The following is a 15190-nucleotide window of genomic DNA, read 5'->3' as shown; positions in this document are numbered from 1 at the left end:
GAGCTGCTGTGCTTAGGTTGTGGGAGAGCTCATGCTGTGTGTTTTTTCACACAGTGAACAGTAATGTTGCTAATGTCAGTCCTAAGTCAACTCTCGGCTAACTTGTACATCATATATGTTGTTTACAATAATAAATGTTAAACTGAAGTTAAAAAAGATCAAGAAGTTAACTCCAATGCTCAAATTAGTATGTTGTCTTGATTGTGACGTGCTTAAATAATAATAAAAATAACACAGCTCAATTCACCTCTTGCCGCTGGTTTAGCGTTCTAGGTGCAAACCAGTCATCTATATACTGTAGATCAGTGGTCATCACTAAATTAAAGAATTATTAGTGGTTATGTCGCGTTTCTCTTTAGGTCTTATGTCTTGCATAAGTTTGTCTGATGGTTAAGTTTGGGGATAGGTTTAGGGGATTTATTATATTCCATTATTCCAGGAGAATAATGATAAATATGTAGCTTGCCAACATAAAAGTATGATACACCTTAAGCATCTGGGGTAAGAGACAGGGAAATAAAGCAACCATAATAACGGCGCATTGTGTCAAAAGGAGGAGTGGGGTGTCCATCAGCTGACCTGGCAATGGATTTTGCCACATCGAGTGCTTCCACTGTTGATTATACACTGAAAATCAATTTTCTATACTGCCATTCCTATGTAGGGTTGGAGGGAGTCCTGGAACCTATCCCAGTATATCTCAGGCAGACGGGAGGGAAACGCCCAAAACAGGTGGTCAGGCCATCACAGGCCTAATACACATACAGTGAAACATTCACGCTCTCACTCACACCTATAGGCAATTTAGAGTCTCCAGTTGAACAGAACTGTGGAGAAACTGTAGTTAACTGATAGAAACCCACGCTGGCACAGGGAGGGCATGCAAACTTAATCCAAAATGGCCCACTCGGGTCAGCCAGGGCTCATGCCCAAACCCTCTTGCTTCAAGATGTGAGAAAGCACAGATTCCAGAATATTAAAGGAGTGTATGAGCGCAGTTTTCTGACCCAGAACAGCATTTACTTCTGTTAAAGAACACAGTATAGTTTCAGGTTGGGTAAAGCCTCCAGCCCGTATGCCCTTTTGGTGGAAAACAAGAATGTGTTTCCCAGACTGCAGTTGATCTCAAAATCTTCAAAGATGGCACCTCCCACCACACTTACAGCATACACTGCAGAGGAACACAATATTCTTCTGTCCATATCGTATTAGCACTGCTGTTTGTTGGTCCAGCATTAAAGCTGGGGGTAAGCCAAGTGGGAGGGGGGATGCGGGGGCTAGCAGGCAGGCCAACAGTGGAAGGGGATCGGGTGAAAGTTTGAGATATTTCCACATGTCTGCATGGCAATAAAATGTCTGCCACTTTACTTATTGAGTTTGTAATGAACGCCAGGTGTGCAGTCTGTTTTTTTGTGGCACTTAATGGACATTAAAGCAGAAAAAAATCCTGCCATTTGATCAAAAACAGACTTTTAAATAAACTATTATAAAATATAGAGAACAGCTATTACCGTTCAAGGACACAATTAAATCGAACGAAAAATCTCTTGAAAAAAAGAGTTAACATTGAAAACAGTTAAGGACAAATAACCTAGTAATAAAGTACCTGCTAAATGTAAATACAATGACCCTCCATTTATTGTTTCATGAATATACAAAGTACATCAAATTTCACTCCGATCTTTAAACAGTGGAACAAAGTCAGGCTTATAAAAAACAAATAAGACAATTCCAATATGGAATTGTTTATTTTTTCCGGTATGAAAACCTCATTAGAACTGAAGCAGCCTTGCACTTTTTCAGTTAGACATTCACTCATAACATTACTAACATTAGCATTGAAAAGAGAATTTCAGATGTAAATCTGCAGTATATTTAATTGGTTATTTAACAGTTTATTTAACATGTTAAAAAAGTTTAAAGTAACCTAAATCTTTTATTTTGTCAATTTAGCCTTGTTTATAGACCAAAGCCCTTACCCACACATATTGTTATGACAAACAAACTATTTTAATAAAATAGAAATCACTAAAAATAACTTAAGAAAATACAATCAAAGACATTTTAGTTTGAATAAAGTAAAGCAGTATTGTTGGACACCATATTACTGATGCAGCTCTAGTGAAAAGTAATTAATTTGTCTTGAGTATGGTGGACAGAACGCATGGCATTTACTAATAGTTGTCTATGACACGGGTAAAAACAGTTCTATCATTGATAATCTACCGAAGCTGCTGGCCTTATTACAAAAGCACAGAAGAAGCACAATTTAAAACAAATCGAAATAGCAGAGCTAAAAATTATTTATTTTATTGGCTATAAGAGCTCAGCTAAAATTGATTAAAGGACATGGGAACATTTGGTGTAAATCACTGAGCCATGTTGAGTAACATTATATTTATCTCTTACTGTATATACTCACACTCAACAGCTATATATATTTCTAGATTTACATGGTTTAATTTTATTAAATGGGGAAAAAGTGAAATCCATAAAGAGTAACTGATCAAAACTTTGTTGCACACACATTTTAAACAGCACTGCATAAAACATTAAATAAATAAATTTGAATGTATCACTTTTTATGAATATTTTTTTTTCAAATGTGCATCATTTCTGTTTCAAAATTTGCTATATCATTATTAGGCAAACTGTTTAAAGGTTTGGGATTAATTTAGCCAAGTTTGTCCAAACCTTTGAGTGACAAAGTATAATTGTAAATGCGAAACTGACAAAATTCTTATAAATTCACAAGCAAAAGATCATTGACATGACGTAAACGTTACTGCTACCAAATTCAACAAATGTTGTCTAACAGTTGTTTCGGTATACTTGGTGTGACATCACATAAAGTGATGGATTTCAGAATAATAATATAATATAATAGAAATGGGATAGTTACATAAAAATGGGAAACAAATGTATTGCAAGAACAATACAATCTTAAAAATAAAAGGTTCCTCAAAGGTTCTTTTTCGAACAGCATAATCCCATATACACGTTTCTGTTAACGTTAATTACGGAAAGGTTAATCAGACCATATGCTAATAAAGAAATGTCTCCTTTTAAAGGTTTTGACTGAAATGTTTTTTTGAGGAACCACACATTTAAGTCTTATGGGACCACTGCGAATATGTAGCATGTTCATTTTTATGATGGTAATTCATAAAGACAAGTAGCCTATTTATTATTGCAAAAAGTGAACCGTTTTAACATGTTAAAAATAAATGTGTGCTGACATAAATGCTTCAAGAGCCGCAGAGGGGCGCTCTCACCCTTTCGAGCTCGCCAGATGATTTCGGGGGAAGATCCAGAAGAATGACTGACAGCTGGTTTTAAGCATAACTCCTCCTACCAAAGGCTTTCTCTCTCCGTCTTTCACTCTTTTCTTGGTTTCAGAGAAGCCGATTTTCATTCCAACGCACATGGAAAGGCAGAGGAGACGCAGCGATCCCGTCTCAGATGGTGAAACTCGCTCAGGGATTTTACGCATAAAGCCACAATAAGGTGATTTTACTGGACTTACACTGGGACCGCGTTGTTATCGGACTACAACAGAATGCTGTTTGAGGCGCACTTGACATTTTAACAACTATTGTCCGAATAAGGATTTCCTAGTGAAACATCTATAAACTGACACGCATGTTTTCCACTAATGAAAAATAAGGAGCGTACATTCATTGGATAAGTTTTAAACCTCCATCAGCGCAGTTTTAGATATTTTGCACATCGGCTGTCGGATTACACGGACTCAAACGTGTCTATATGTTCAGAGCGTTGTGTTTTGTGGAAATATAGCTGAGAAGAACAGATCTGAAGTTGGAGAAGAAGGTCTCCGAAACGGGACTGAGGGTCTGGGGGATTTACCAATCTCCTCTTGGAGCTCTACTTTCATGTCCAAACTCTCTGGTTTATGACAATGGATTATTTGCTGTTTTTATGCATTTTTTTGCTGCCTCTGTCATCGGCTGTTGAAGGTAAGATATTTAACGCTCTGCTATTTCTCATAATGGTTTTACGCATCCGACCGATGAACAATCTAGGTGGCATATTACGGGTCGATTCTTATTGATGCGCGTATTTAGTATTTTCGCATTGGTCCCAGTGAATAATAATAAGGAGGTTTTTAAAGCATTCATGTATAGGCAAATAAATGCAGCAACATGCGCATTGTCTCATACTTTCCAAAAACGCAGGGATTTGATCTGACCATCAAATGGCACCAATACACATGCAACAATACTGCAAAACGTCTCCCTTCTAATTGTTGTTTATTTTCTTTCACCAAGACAATAGTTTCCGTTCTTCCAAAGGGAAATGTCTCTACAGGGAGTCTCACCTCAGCAGCGTCTGTGTCAGACTATCCATGAGCCCAACTCCATCTGTGGCGTGTCGTTGTAACGCGCTTGTGTTTTTTTATTTTTAAAAACTAATTTAATGAGGTTTGGAGAATACATTTAAGCAATAACGTGATTAAGAACAACATTTTATTGTGTCTCTATAATAAGTCCCGGTCTGATGAACTTTCGCCAATCATGGTACTTCAGTGGTCTCAAAACTATTTATTTTCGTGCTTCTTAATCAGAAACATGATTTATTTGTATGGTAATAATTAAAATCATTAATGATTTAATTAATTCTGGATCTGGACCGCATTAGTCCTCCAGACCTATTGACACCAATGTAAATGAAAACGATTGTAATAGATTTTAAGCTGGAAAATAGTGTCGGTTTTTTTGCCTTTAGTATTTTTAAAAACAGTATTTTTCGATAAGCATAAATTCATGATGTTTTTTTGTCTGAGACTCAAAACAACACCCGGGCTATTTAATAATTCTTAATAATTTAAATCCCTACTTTTCAGTTATTTTTGATAATGCACTATTATATACTGTACATACAGCTATATAAGGCGTTTAGAATTGTATCATAAACCTAAAAAGGCTTACTTTAAAATGTCCTTTCAAAGACCCGGTTACTTTGGCAGGCGTAGCTTTTGCTTTCTCTTAACAGATTACTGCTTTATCTTCTTTTAAGTTTAATTTGTATTCTTTTTAATATGTTAAGTGGATAGATGGACCTGGGACGTTATATTCGCTTAAAGTTTACATGTCGTTGGCAAAAGGAATGGTAGGCAGTATACATATTCCTGTTCTAACATGGTAAAAGTCTTACTCTCATTAAACCTCACAATCATTTAGGATTTTGTCCAGGAACTTGTAAAAACATTGGTTTATTGTCTGATAGTTTGTCGTCCGTGATTCATTGAGAATTAACTCAGATCTAAGATAGCTAGCCAATTATGTGACGACATGTTGTTATGAGCCTACCCAAAAAATTGCTATGTTGTTATTATATTGTATTTATATTACTCGGAATTACTTTTGTTCTTAATTCTTGTAGTTTTGTGTAAATTTTGGGCCATGGCGATTTATCTCCTTTCAAGACCAATTTGAATCTCAAACAAATAAAAACTGCAGAATGGAGCATATGGATTTGAATGACGTATTTTATGAAATAATATGAATTTAGATGTGGGGCTCATATTCTCCTTAGCGTGACAGTTTGAGTAGCCTAAAATTGTGGGCGTGAAAGACCCATTTCCAGTTTACGGCTCAAAAACGAATATGGGCCACCTGAGCTCACAAATCACAGTGTTAAAATACTAACACAACACTTGTTTGTCTTTTCCGCTCAATGCCTTAAATGCACTATTTTAATTAAACCAGAAAAAAAAACGTCATTGTGCTGTGCGCATCAGCCGTCCTCGTGTGCTTTTGTAGTGATAATGCAAAGGTAAACCCAGTTAAGGCAGAATTTACACCTTATTTAGGCCAATATGCTATTAAACACCATTAACATGAGAAACAAGAAAATAATTACAGGAAACATCCATCGTTGAAGAGCTGGACTTTGAGTCTAAATGCAAGGCCTTGGGAGAAGATCAAGCAAAAAACATTTAGCTGTGTTTAGTTGTACACATATAAATGTCGCTTAAATATCTAATAATACTGTCCATTAACATTAAATCAGTACAACTACTGCTACAATAAAAATAATATTGATAATAAATAATGTGTAGCTACTTTAGCCTAGTCATAAAATTAAACCCACAATTATATTTATGAAAATGCATTATTTACAAATACAATATATATTTTTAATTGCGATATTTTATAATTTATAGATTACAACTAAATTATATTGTTCATTATTATTATTGAACAAAAACATTATTTTTATAAGTAATAGTACTATTTATAGTGGTTGAAACGTATGCTATTTAATCGTTTTGTAAAAATTTCGTACACAGGTGAATTATTGATCTGCTTTTCACACATTTTGTAATCACGGACTACACCCTCAATATATTCAGTCAAAGAAAAGCGCACCCCTCTATAGTAGGCTATATATTTTACACAAATTATGTTGCGTGTGTTATATTCCTTGCCATATATATAATTTTTTAATACTTTGAAATGAAAAAGGCTAAAAAGACGCAAGTAGTAGGCTTAACTGACCGCCCAGTGCCATTGATTTGTTATGCGAATGTCCTCATAGGTGATCTAAACAAACAAATAATAAACAACATGTACTTATTTATAAGGATATATAATATAGATCTAACTAGTATTTCTTTATCTTTACCATAACATGTTTATAATAAAACTGTGCAGTTGTTAGTTTTACCTGACCCCATTACTTTCGTTCCTGTAAGCTAATATAGTCATGTTTATTTGGTCATGTCAAATAATATTTTTGCTTGGATAATTCAAATTAAATGTAATGCTATACCACTAATTATAATTTTGCATTGTTGCAGTGCAGCTTTACAGTGCAGATACAAACAAGTAACTTAATTCAGATATCATCCCATGACAAACCATTTGTATAGTGTACAATATGTATCACACTGTATTTATAGGTTAGGCTAGATCAGTTAACGTTTATTTCTATTTCCAGAAGTTTAATTTATTTTTCGTTACTCGTTTAAAAAAAATACATATTCTTAATGTAAGAGTTTTGTGTAAGAGGTATTGAAATGTCATATATTAAACACAGGGCCCGCTGAGTAGATTTCAACTGGGTTTGTTTCAGACCCTTGTAAGGAGCTAACAGGGATCTTTGATTAAACTTAAAGATGCTATGAAATTCAGACAGTCATAATCACACCCTGCTATTCAACATAACAAATGCTCCATCAACGTGAACTAGTTGACATTACTAACCTACGTCAGCATTTATAACATTTTGAGCTCAAGACTCTGCTGGGAGAAAAACCTGATCGCATTCTCAGCCTGGCAACAAATAATAACCCATACAGAAGCCAATGTTTAACCAAGAGGTCTGTTAATTGATGAAGAAGTGGACGGGATGCCGACTGGAATGTAGAATTCGCTCTTTTTTTGAGAGTCCACTCAAAAGGGCCATCCTGGCAGCTGACGGAAAAGGCCTTTACAGAAAACGAGGTCTTTGACACTCGCGACAGTGTGAGGAGAGAATGTGTCTAGGCCTGAATAGTGCCAAAATCCCCCTGGTGCTGTCTGCAGCTACTGAAGCGGAATGAGAGAGGGAAATTGAGAGCAAAAGAGATGCAGAGAGAGGAGGAATTGAGAGAAAGAGAGACATCGGACCTCGATTTCTGTCTTCTGTTGGTTAGGAGCAAGATGAGTGGCGTTGGCAAGGGATATATCTGCTTCCAAAATGCCTTTTGAAGACGGGGCGGCGTCGCAGAATACCCAAACAAAGTCACATGATGACAAGCCTGATAAATTTTACTTTTCATTTGAATGGCTTTCCTTCTCAGGCCTAGGCAGAAGATTTTTTTAAGTTTTAAAATGGCTCTGGGACTGCAGGCATACAAAGGTTCGATGAAATTTACACAGTACAGGAGGACTTTCTCCTTGCTTAGGAATAACTATGAAAGTTGCAATATTCATGATACTTTTATAACTGTCATTGGTTATTTAGTGTTTTATGGTTATTTAAAGGTTGTACTGCCATAAACTCTAAAACAAGTAGCACAGTGAAAAGTGGTGCTACCAGCATTTGTCCCAGCACGCTGAAAGTCTTGTAAATTGGCCACTGTTTAACCCCAATTCTGACATGTTTTTCAATTGTTTATACAACAATTTGCACCAGAAGACACAGGATAAAAAAGAGGCAGTTTAATACCAGAACACTGAATGTGAAACCTTTAATCATTCTATGAGCATGTAGTGCACACATGCGTCAAAGTATGAATAAACACAAGTTCCACACAACGAGCCCAGAGGACAGATTGGAGACGAGTGATCGTCGCATGTGCTTCATGATAATTGATTAACTCATCCCGAATGATGAAACTTGGAGTGAGAAAAATCCTCCAAATTTGGATAGTTTCTAATCTCTTGCTGGACAATTTTTTTATGAGATTTAGGGAATGTGGCGGATTTAGTAACTTTCACATTTTACATTTATTAATTTAGCAGATGCTTTTATCTAAAGGGACTTACAGTTTAAAAAGAAGAAGCAGATTTGTTAATAATGATTGTATCTGTCAATTTAAAATCGAAGGCTATGTACTTCTCAAAATCAATAAATATTATAATCCACAACCTTTTTAAATAAAAGCAAAACTATAAAGTTTACACATCTAATTTAAATGAGGCAATGTGTGATGTCAGAAGCCTTGCAGGAAATGGCTAATGTTAACATTAGGTGCAAATGTCTGCTTTGATTATCAATGTGTAAACGTGTTGGGGGTTTTAGGATTAATGATAGCTACTAAACTCTATGGTCTAAATAAGACCAGGCCTATGGATTGTTAAAACATGCTCTAAATCTCTACACCAAACGCAGAGATCCCGAGGCAGGGGCCCAAAAGAATACCAGCCCTTTACCCTCTCTGTTAGCCAAATTTGCATTTTTGCTTCATTCTGTTCAATTACTCATCTGTTCACTTTATACGAATCATACCATGAAGGTGTATTTCTACCCAGATACAATATCTCAAGATGGTAAATATATTTAACTATATTTATTGATATGTTAAAACATTTTTAGAATTAGTTAAAATATGTTATTTCCTTATTCGCATTGTATATGTTAAACAGTATAAAAAAAAATATAAAAAAAAACATACAGTTGGCTTACAATGTCTGTATCTTTAACTATGTTAAACAATGAGGACAGCAGACATTTGGCTGACGGCAAATGCAACATGAGCAGATGCTAAAAATACCTTTTGGATGAATTTATTGTATTATGAACTGGTGTTAAACAGGAATGCTTTTGTTCCTTGCTTGGTCTGCCACCTTTCCATTTGGTGTCTGGAATAAAAGTGACAGAGATTCGGCAAGGTGTGAATGCAGACACATGAGAAACTATTTGGTTCATGTAGTAAAGCAATCTGAGGGTGGTTCATGTCTGTCTGTTGTGTCTATGTGAATATTTTAAATTCAGGCTAAATGTTATAGATAGTTAATCTGACTCATGAAAACCCAAATCACGTGCAGTATGGATGTGGAGAACATTGTAATTTTTTCTATCATTATCTATCACTCTCTCTTTGAATTGGAAACATCTGAAGTAACAATTTACATTTAATCAAACTTTCTAGTGCCAGGAATTAAGGCACTGTATACTTTACTGTACAACACAAAATTATCACTTTATTGCCATTTCTGCAATTATCCACTGCTGCATGGATTTTTCAAAAAACATTTAAACATGTCAGACCAAAGACGACACCAGTATCTCTTTATTACAAAAAACATACCAAACATAAGTTTAAACAGTATTGTATGATATGCCATTCCGATGGACACTTAATTTCCTCCATCATTCCTTACCAGCAATCTGTACGCCCTATCCATCTTTCTCTTGGCCCTTTCCAAACATGGCATCCAATTTCTGCAGGGTCACCACCCACATCCAATCAGAGTTTCCCAATGAATTAGTATGACTGATCCATTTATGGCTCGTTGTCAGGCTTGATCGATCACACTTCCATGTCACTTAGCTTTTCTGGCAACTAACCTTTCAAAATGTGCCAAGCCTTCTAAAGCTTCATTAGCAGCTGTTTTTATGACTTATTGGTTCCTATTTCCTGTCATTCATCTGAAAGTTATTAGATTGTATCTGAACTGCTTTGAAGAAAAGGTGCTCATCACCTCTCACGCACAGATGAAATGACATATTTCAGCAGTGACCTCATAACTGCCATTTTCCAGCACAGAAATCTAATGCCAGAGCACCAAAGAAGGGCAGAGGTGATAAATATGAGGTATTCTGTGCAACCCCAAGTAACTACGAGCCACAGCCAGTGGCTTATCTGTTATTAAAGTGCCCTCAACCTGAACTGGAGAGCTCAGGACACAGGCAAACAAAGGGACAGAGAAAGACTCTGAGAATTGTCCGCCATCCAAAAGGCACTTGGTACAGTATTGGTTGAGCAGTTCGTGTGAAAAGGTGCTGAGTGGAGACACAATGGTAACAGACCGAGGCTGGCCAGATGGGGTTATGAATGCAGTAAAAATTGAGGCAGAGCTCAGGACAACGAGAGCAGAGAGTTTTCATCTTCTGTCTTGGACAGGGGCCACAGATCTCTCTCTGCATCTTAAATTTGACTCGCTCTGCCTTGTTTCTGTTTTTTCTGTTATTTCATCCGCAGTACTTGAAGAAAAGTTCTGAACTGTCCTTTAAGGATATAAGGGTTTTTAATGAATTTGAAAAGCCAGCGAACATAAATCAATGACGGCCTTGAACCTGCACTTGGGATCAGCTCCGTGACAGTTGAAAAAGGAGAAGAATGTTACAATCTGCATACATAAAAGAAAAACTTACAGCAATTTTTTTTAAAGGCCGATGGTATCTCGTATGTGGCAACAGTCGGTAGTTTGAAACTGTCATTGTTTTCAACTGCAAACTCGTATCTAATGGTAAAATAGCATTAAGATGCAAATAGGCAGTGAAAAGGTTGACAACCCTGAAAACTAAGAGAACAAGAGCGGGAAGTTTACAACCCCTACCCCCAACAGGTGGGTTATGTCCAGGTAGACTAAAGACAGGTAGACTAAAGACAATGCCCTTCTTTCTGTACTCATTTCCTATCTTTCTCATCACCTCCCCATCACATCTTATGTATACTTTCCCACCATCCCTTCCCTGTTTCCCAGTTTTCTCTGGACACCTTATGTGTCCATCTCTTATCAGGGAGAGCTCCAAATTGTAGTATTATTCTTCTATGTGTTATCTAACCAGTGATATCAGAACCCCAGACAATTGGGACAGAGCCTGTCTACCCACAAGACCTCTTTTCAGTACAACTATTGATGAGATTTGTGTGTAAGATGTGTGTTTTCTTTCTTCAGAACTCTAATCTGTCACGGTATCCTTTGGGATCAAGTTGTACGTCTATATGCAATGTAAGTCAAGCTCCTGCATGAAAGCTTTGAGGTCTTTTGATACCTTGTTGCTCATGGCATTTAAGAAAATCTGAGAGCAGGTTCCTTTGCATGACATCAGAGTAAAAAAAATGAACACCATACTGCCGTAATCCCATACATCGCTTGAAGGCGAGTCAAACTGGGGTCTCTAACTAAGAACTAGAGCAACATGGCATAACGAAGTGACGCAAACTCTCCTGGGGTGTGAAAGCAAGCATATTGATGTGAAATGGAGCCAGCACTAGAAACAAATTAAAATATCCCATGGCCAGATGGGGATGCTGGACTGAGGGGCCATATTTATATCATGGGTGTGAGAAACACCACAGGGAAACAGCTTCATTGCCACTTTTGCCAGTTGTATCCTCAGGGAAATAGCCTAAAAGGATGGTGATGATGAGCGATTCAATTTAGCCAGGCGTCGTTCAATGCAGCAGGCCAGGAGGAGATGGTTGCTCCCTTTCCATCAAAACAGGTTGGCGATCGAAATCTCGATGGACAAGGTTTCTCTCCCTTAGTTAATTAAGACGGCAATTTTTCACTGTTTTTACTTATTCATAAATCATCCTTTCGATTTCAGACGGCTTGGTCTAGAGGAGCACTTAAGGGGGATCTATAGTTCAGCTTTGTGTCTGCTTAATGAATCAAGATGCTGCGACAGAATATACAGTACTTATTATTAAAGAGCATCAAGGTGCAATGTTTACAGATTTTTTTCGCTGAACTTTATGTCACTTTTGCAAATACAGTACAATTTGATGACCATAGTTAAGCGTTTAGAGTGAGTTAGCGACATATAGTAAATCTCAATTTAGTTTGCTTGTTTGCTTAGAAAAGCAGACCACATTGGGTGGGTTTCTAAAAAATAGTCAGTTTATTTAGTCTAAGTAAGCACATATAACATCTTAATACTAGAGTTTAAAAGTTATTTGAGTGTTCCAAGGCAATACAATTTTCCAAGAACTTTGGAAACCATCAGTGTTGACCTCCATTGTATGGACACCAAAACCATGGAGACATTTGTCAAAATATCAGCTAAATATCTGTTTTGCATAAGAAAGGGTAATGTACAGGTTTTGAATAACACAAGGGTGATTTAATGATTAAATAATTTATATTTTTGGCGAATTATCCCTTTAACATGCCAACTACTGAAATTCATTTTCCTATCATTTCCTTTCATCAGTTTTTTTTCTTATCTACGTAAAACAAATCAGTGTCATCCTTCTCCACCAGCCTGTTTTGAAGTTATGAGGGACAGATTCATAGAAAACTTGTTGACTTATACATCCGTCTTATGAGGAAGACGTAAATACAGGGTTTTCACAAATATACACTATATGGTAATCCCATCAGTGACGGGATAGCTGACTTGTTTCTATGAGTAATCTATGCTGAGGTTCAGTCCACACCCTGTGGTTCTTTTGATGAGCACTTACATGTTGAACTCATCGTGCTTGGAGACCACCAAGAGATGTGACATACCTGAAACGCAGAAGGTTACATAAAGTTTCCAGGCAGTCAAGGTGTGGTTAGAAGGTCTGTAATTAGAGCCGAGGCCAAGAAGTTTTCATGACAAAACGTCTATCTTTGTGTGTGTAGTGGCTTTTGTGGATCTCTGTGTATGTGTTCCAGTGTGTGAACAATCCCAAACGTCTTATCATCTATCTACCTGTCAATTGCATCTCTTAGCACCTGTAGTTCCTTAATTGAAGGCCGTTCTCAGAAATAATGTGTTCTGCAGCTCTTGTTTTTGTGCCACCTTTGCCATGTGTGGTGTTTGTTTCGCAGGCCTTTCACATTACTGCAAACAAACCACTGCTTGTACATATATACCACAGTGTCTTATTGATGCCATTTATTGGTTCATTGTTGGTTCAGTGCAGACGCTGTCAAAGCAATGTGTTTGACTTATCAGTCAATGATTGACTCAAGATTGTGCTAACCCTCCGAGTCACCTGCACTTCAGACTCCTGTATTTCCCATTTCTCTCATATGCCACCCTTGTTGACTCTATTATCTAGTGAGACCATTCACCTTGATTTTCAAAAGGTGTACTACTGTCTTTAAATAAGAGTTGTGCTGTTTTTTAGTACCATGTTTCCAGCGACGCACACACTGTTGCTGTATTATTATATAGTTATTTCTGCTGGAAATGCCACATTGTTTAAACGTCACATAAACAAAGTATTTTTGATAATGAAATTGTTATTTATATTTTACAAATGAAATGTAGTTCATAATATTTGACATCTTTACTTTATTTTTGAATTGACATTTATTTTTATCCATATTTCAATAATAAACTGTAAAAAATCAAATCTTGTTCAAATAAAACAGAAATTTTCTGTCAGCTGGGCACCAGAAATAAACTGTAAAATAACAAATTCCCTGCTGTCTCTTCTGTAGATGTTTTTTTTTTACATTTAAAGTAGAAAATCTGTAAAAAAACTACAGAAACATTTAAGGTAAAAATTGTAAGCAATTATACATTATAAATCTGAATGGTATGATACATCTTCACAATTAAAGGGATAGTTCACTCAAAAATATTATATACATATATATATAATTGTTTCTTCACCCTCATCTCATTTCAAACATGCATGACTTTCTTCTGCAGAACACAAAAGAAGATATTTTTAAGAACGCTGGTAACAAACAACACTGGCCCCCATTGACTCCTCCATCTCAAAATCCCTCTCTCCATCTCACCAGGCCCTCTACTGAGACCCATAAATCAATGGAGCTCAGTAGCCTGTTGGGGGTTTACCGTCTGTAGGGGGTATTGGTGGCCCAGGCTCCCCAGCCACTGGCTTTAGTTACACATCAATGAAGGGTGAATAATACATTAGTCAGCCCCTGACAGTACAGCTCTTGTCAGGCAGGCAGACAGAGTCTCCCCCGGCCCTTCATCAGCGCATCTGTGCTATAATCAGTCCCTTGAGATGTACCTCATCTTGGCCTACCTCTCTCTCACCTGATTCACTTACGGTGTATGCAAATATTATGATATTTTAACGCTCGCTATTGGGGGTTAAGCAGACGTTGTCTACAAAGAAGATGGAGAATGAGCGCAGCTGTAGCGAAAAGAGGTTTCATCAAACACTCTGTCCAGGTCTAGAGCTTCAAGTCTAAGTTACCAGTTTGATGCAGGAAGAACATGTGCTGACCCAGGTTGGGAAGCAGGGGCTGCGGAGTTAAATTGTAATGGCATTTATAATCCAAGAACCATAATCATAAAGCTTTCCTGTAGCTCAGTTGTAAGAGCATTGCGTTAACAACGCAAGGTTGTGGGTTCGATCCCAGGGGATTGCAAATACCTATGTAAAAGATAAAGCAATGTAAGCGTCTGCCAAATGCCTAAAAATGTAAATAACATTCTCTAGAGTGTGATTTAAATACAGAGATGTTCACGTGACTAGCACACCCCATTAGAAAAACATACACACTCTCCCTCCAAATATATCAAGGCTTTTATTTAATTGTTCGGAGACATTTAAACCCCTGGCCATATGGGGAACCCTAGAATTGGATGTCAACCGAACTATCAACCTTCTCCAGCATAATTGGCCAGAAATGAACTTCCATCACTAATACCTTCTGTCCCAATCTGTGAGTCAATTTGCAGTAAGTGAAACACTTAAGTGCACGATCGTGCCACCGCCAATGACCCAGATGCCCGCCTGTGCTAATCAGGCAGTTGTTGCTTTTTTAATCAACAGCCAGAAGTCAGGGGTGGAGCCTGCTTAGAATCAGAG

General features: G+C 37.1%; 1 protein-coding gene across 6 annotated transcripts in view; it reads left to right on the top strand.

Annotated features, from left to right (window-relative positions):
* The first annotated feature begins 3410 nt into the window (after positions 1–3410).
* LOC130430036 (ephrin type-B receptor 3-like) overlaps positions 3411–15190 on the top strand; it is a 45444-nt gene continuing 33664 nt past the window's right edge. For all 6 annotated transcript variants that reach the window (XM_056758940.1, XM_056758938.1, XM_056758936.1 and 3 more), the window contains exon 1: positions 3411–3977. In XM_056758940.1, coding sequence (XP_056614918.1) covers positions 3914–3977 — 64 coding nt within the window. In that variant the 5' untranslated portion in view covers positions 3411–3913. The remainder of the gene's footprint in view (positions 3978–15190) is intronic.

Source organism: Triplophysa dalaica, chromosome 10, assembly GCF_015846415.1.
Source record: "Triplophysa dalaica isolate WHDGS20190420 chromosome 10, ASM1584641v1, whole genome shotgun sequence".
Taxonomy (NCBI): domain Eukaryota; kingdom Metazoa; phylum Chordata; class Actinopteri; order Cypriniformes; family Nemacheilidae; genus Triplophysa; species Triplophysa dalaica.
Note: the sequence above shows the minus strand (reverse complement) of the source record. Positions and strands in the feature narration are given on the sequence as shown.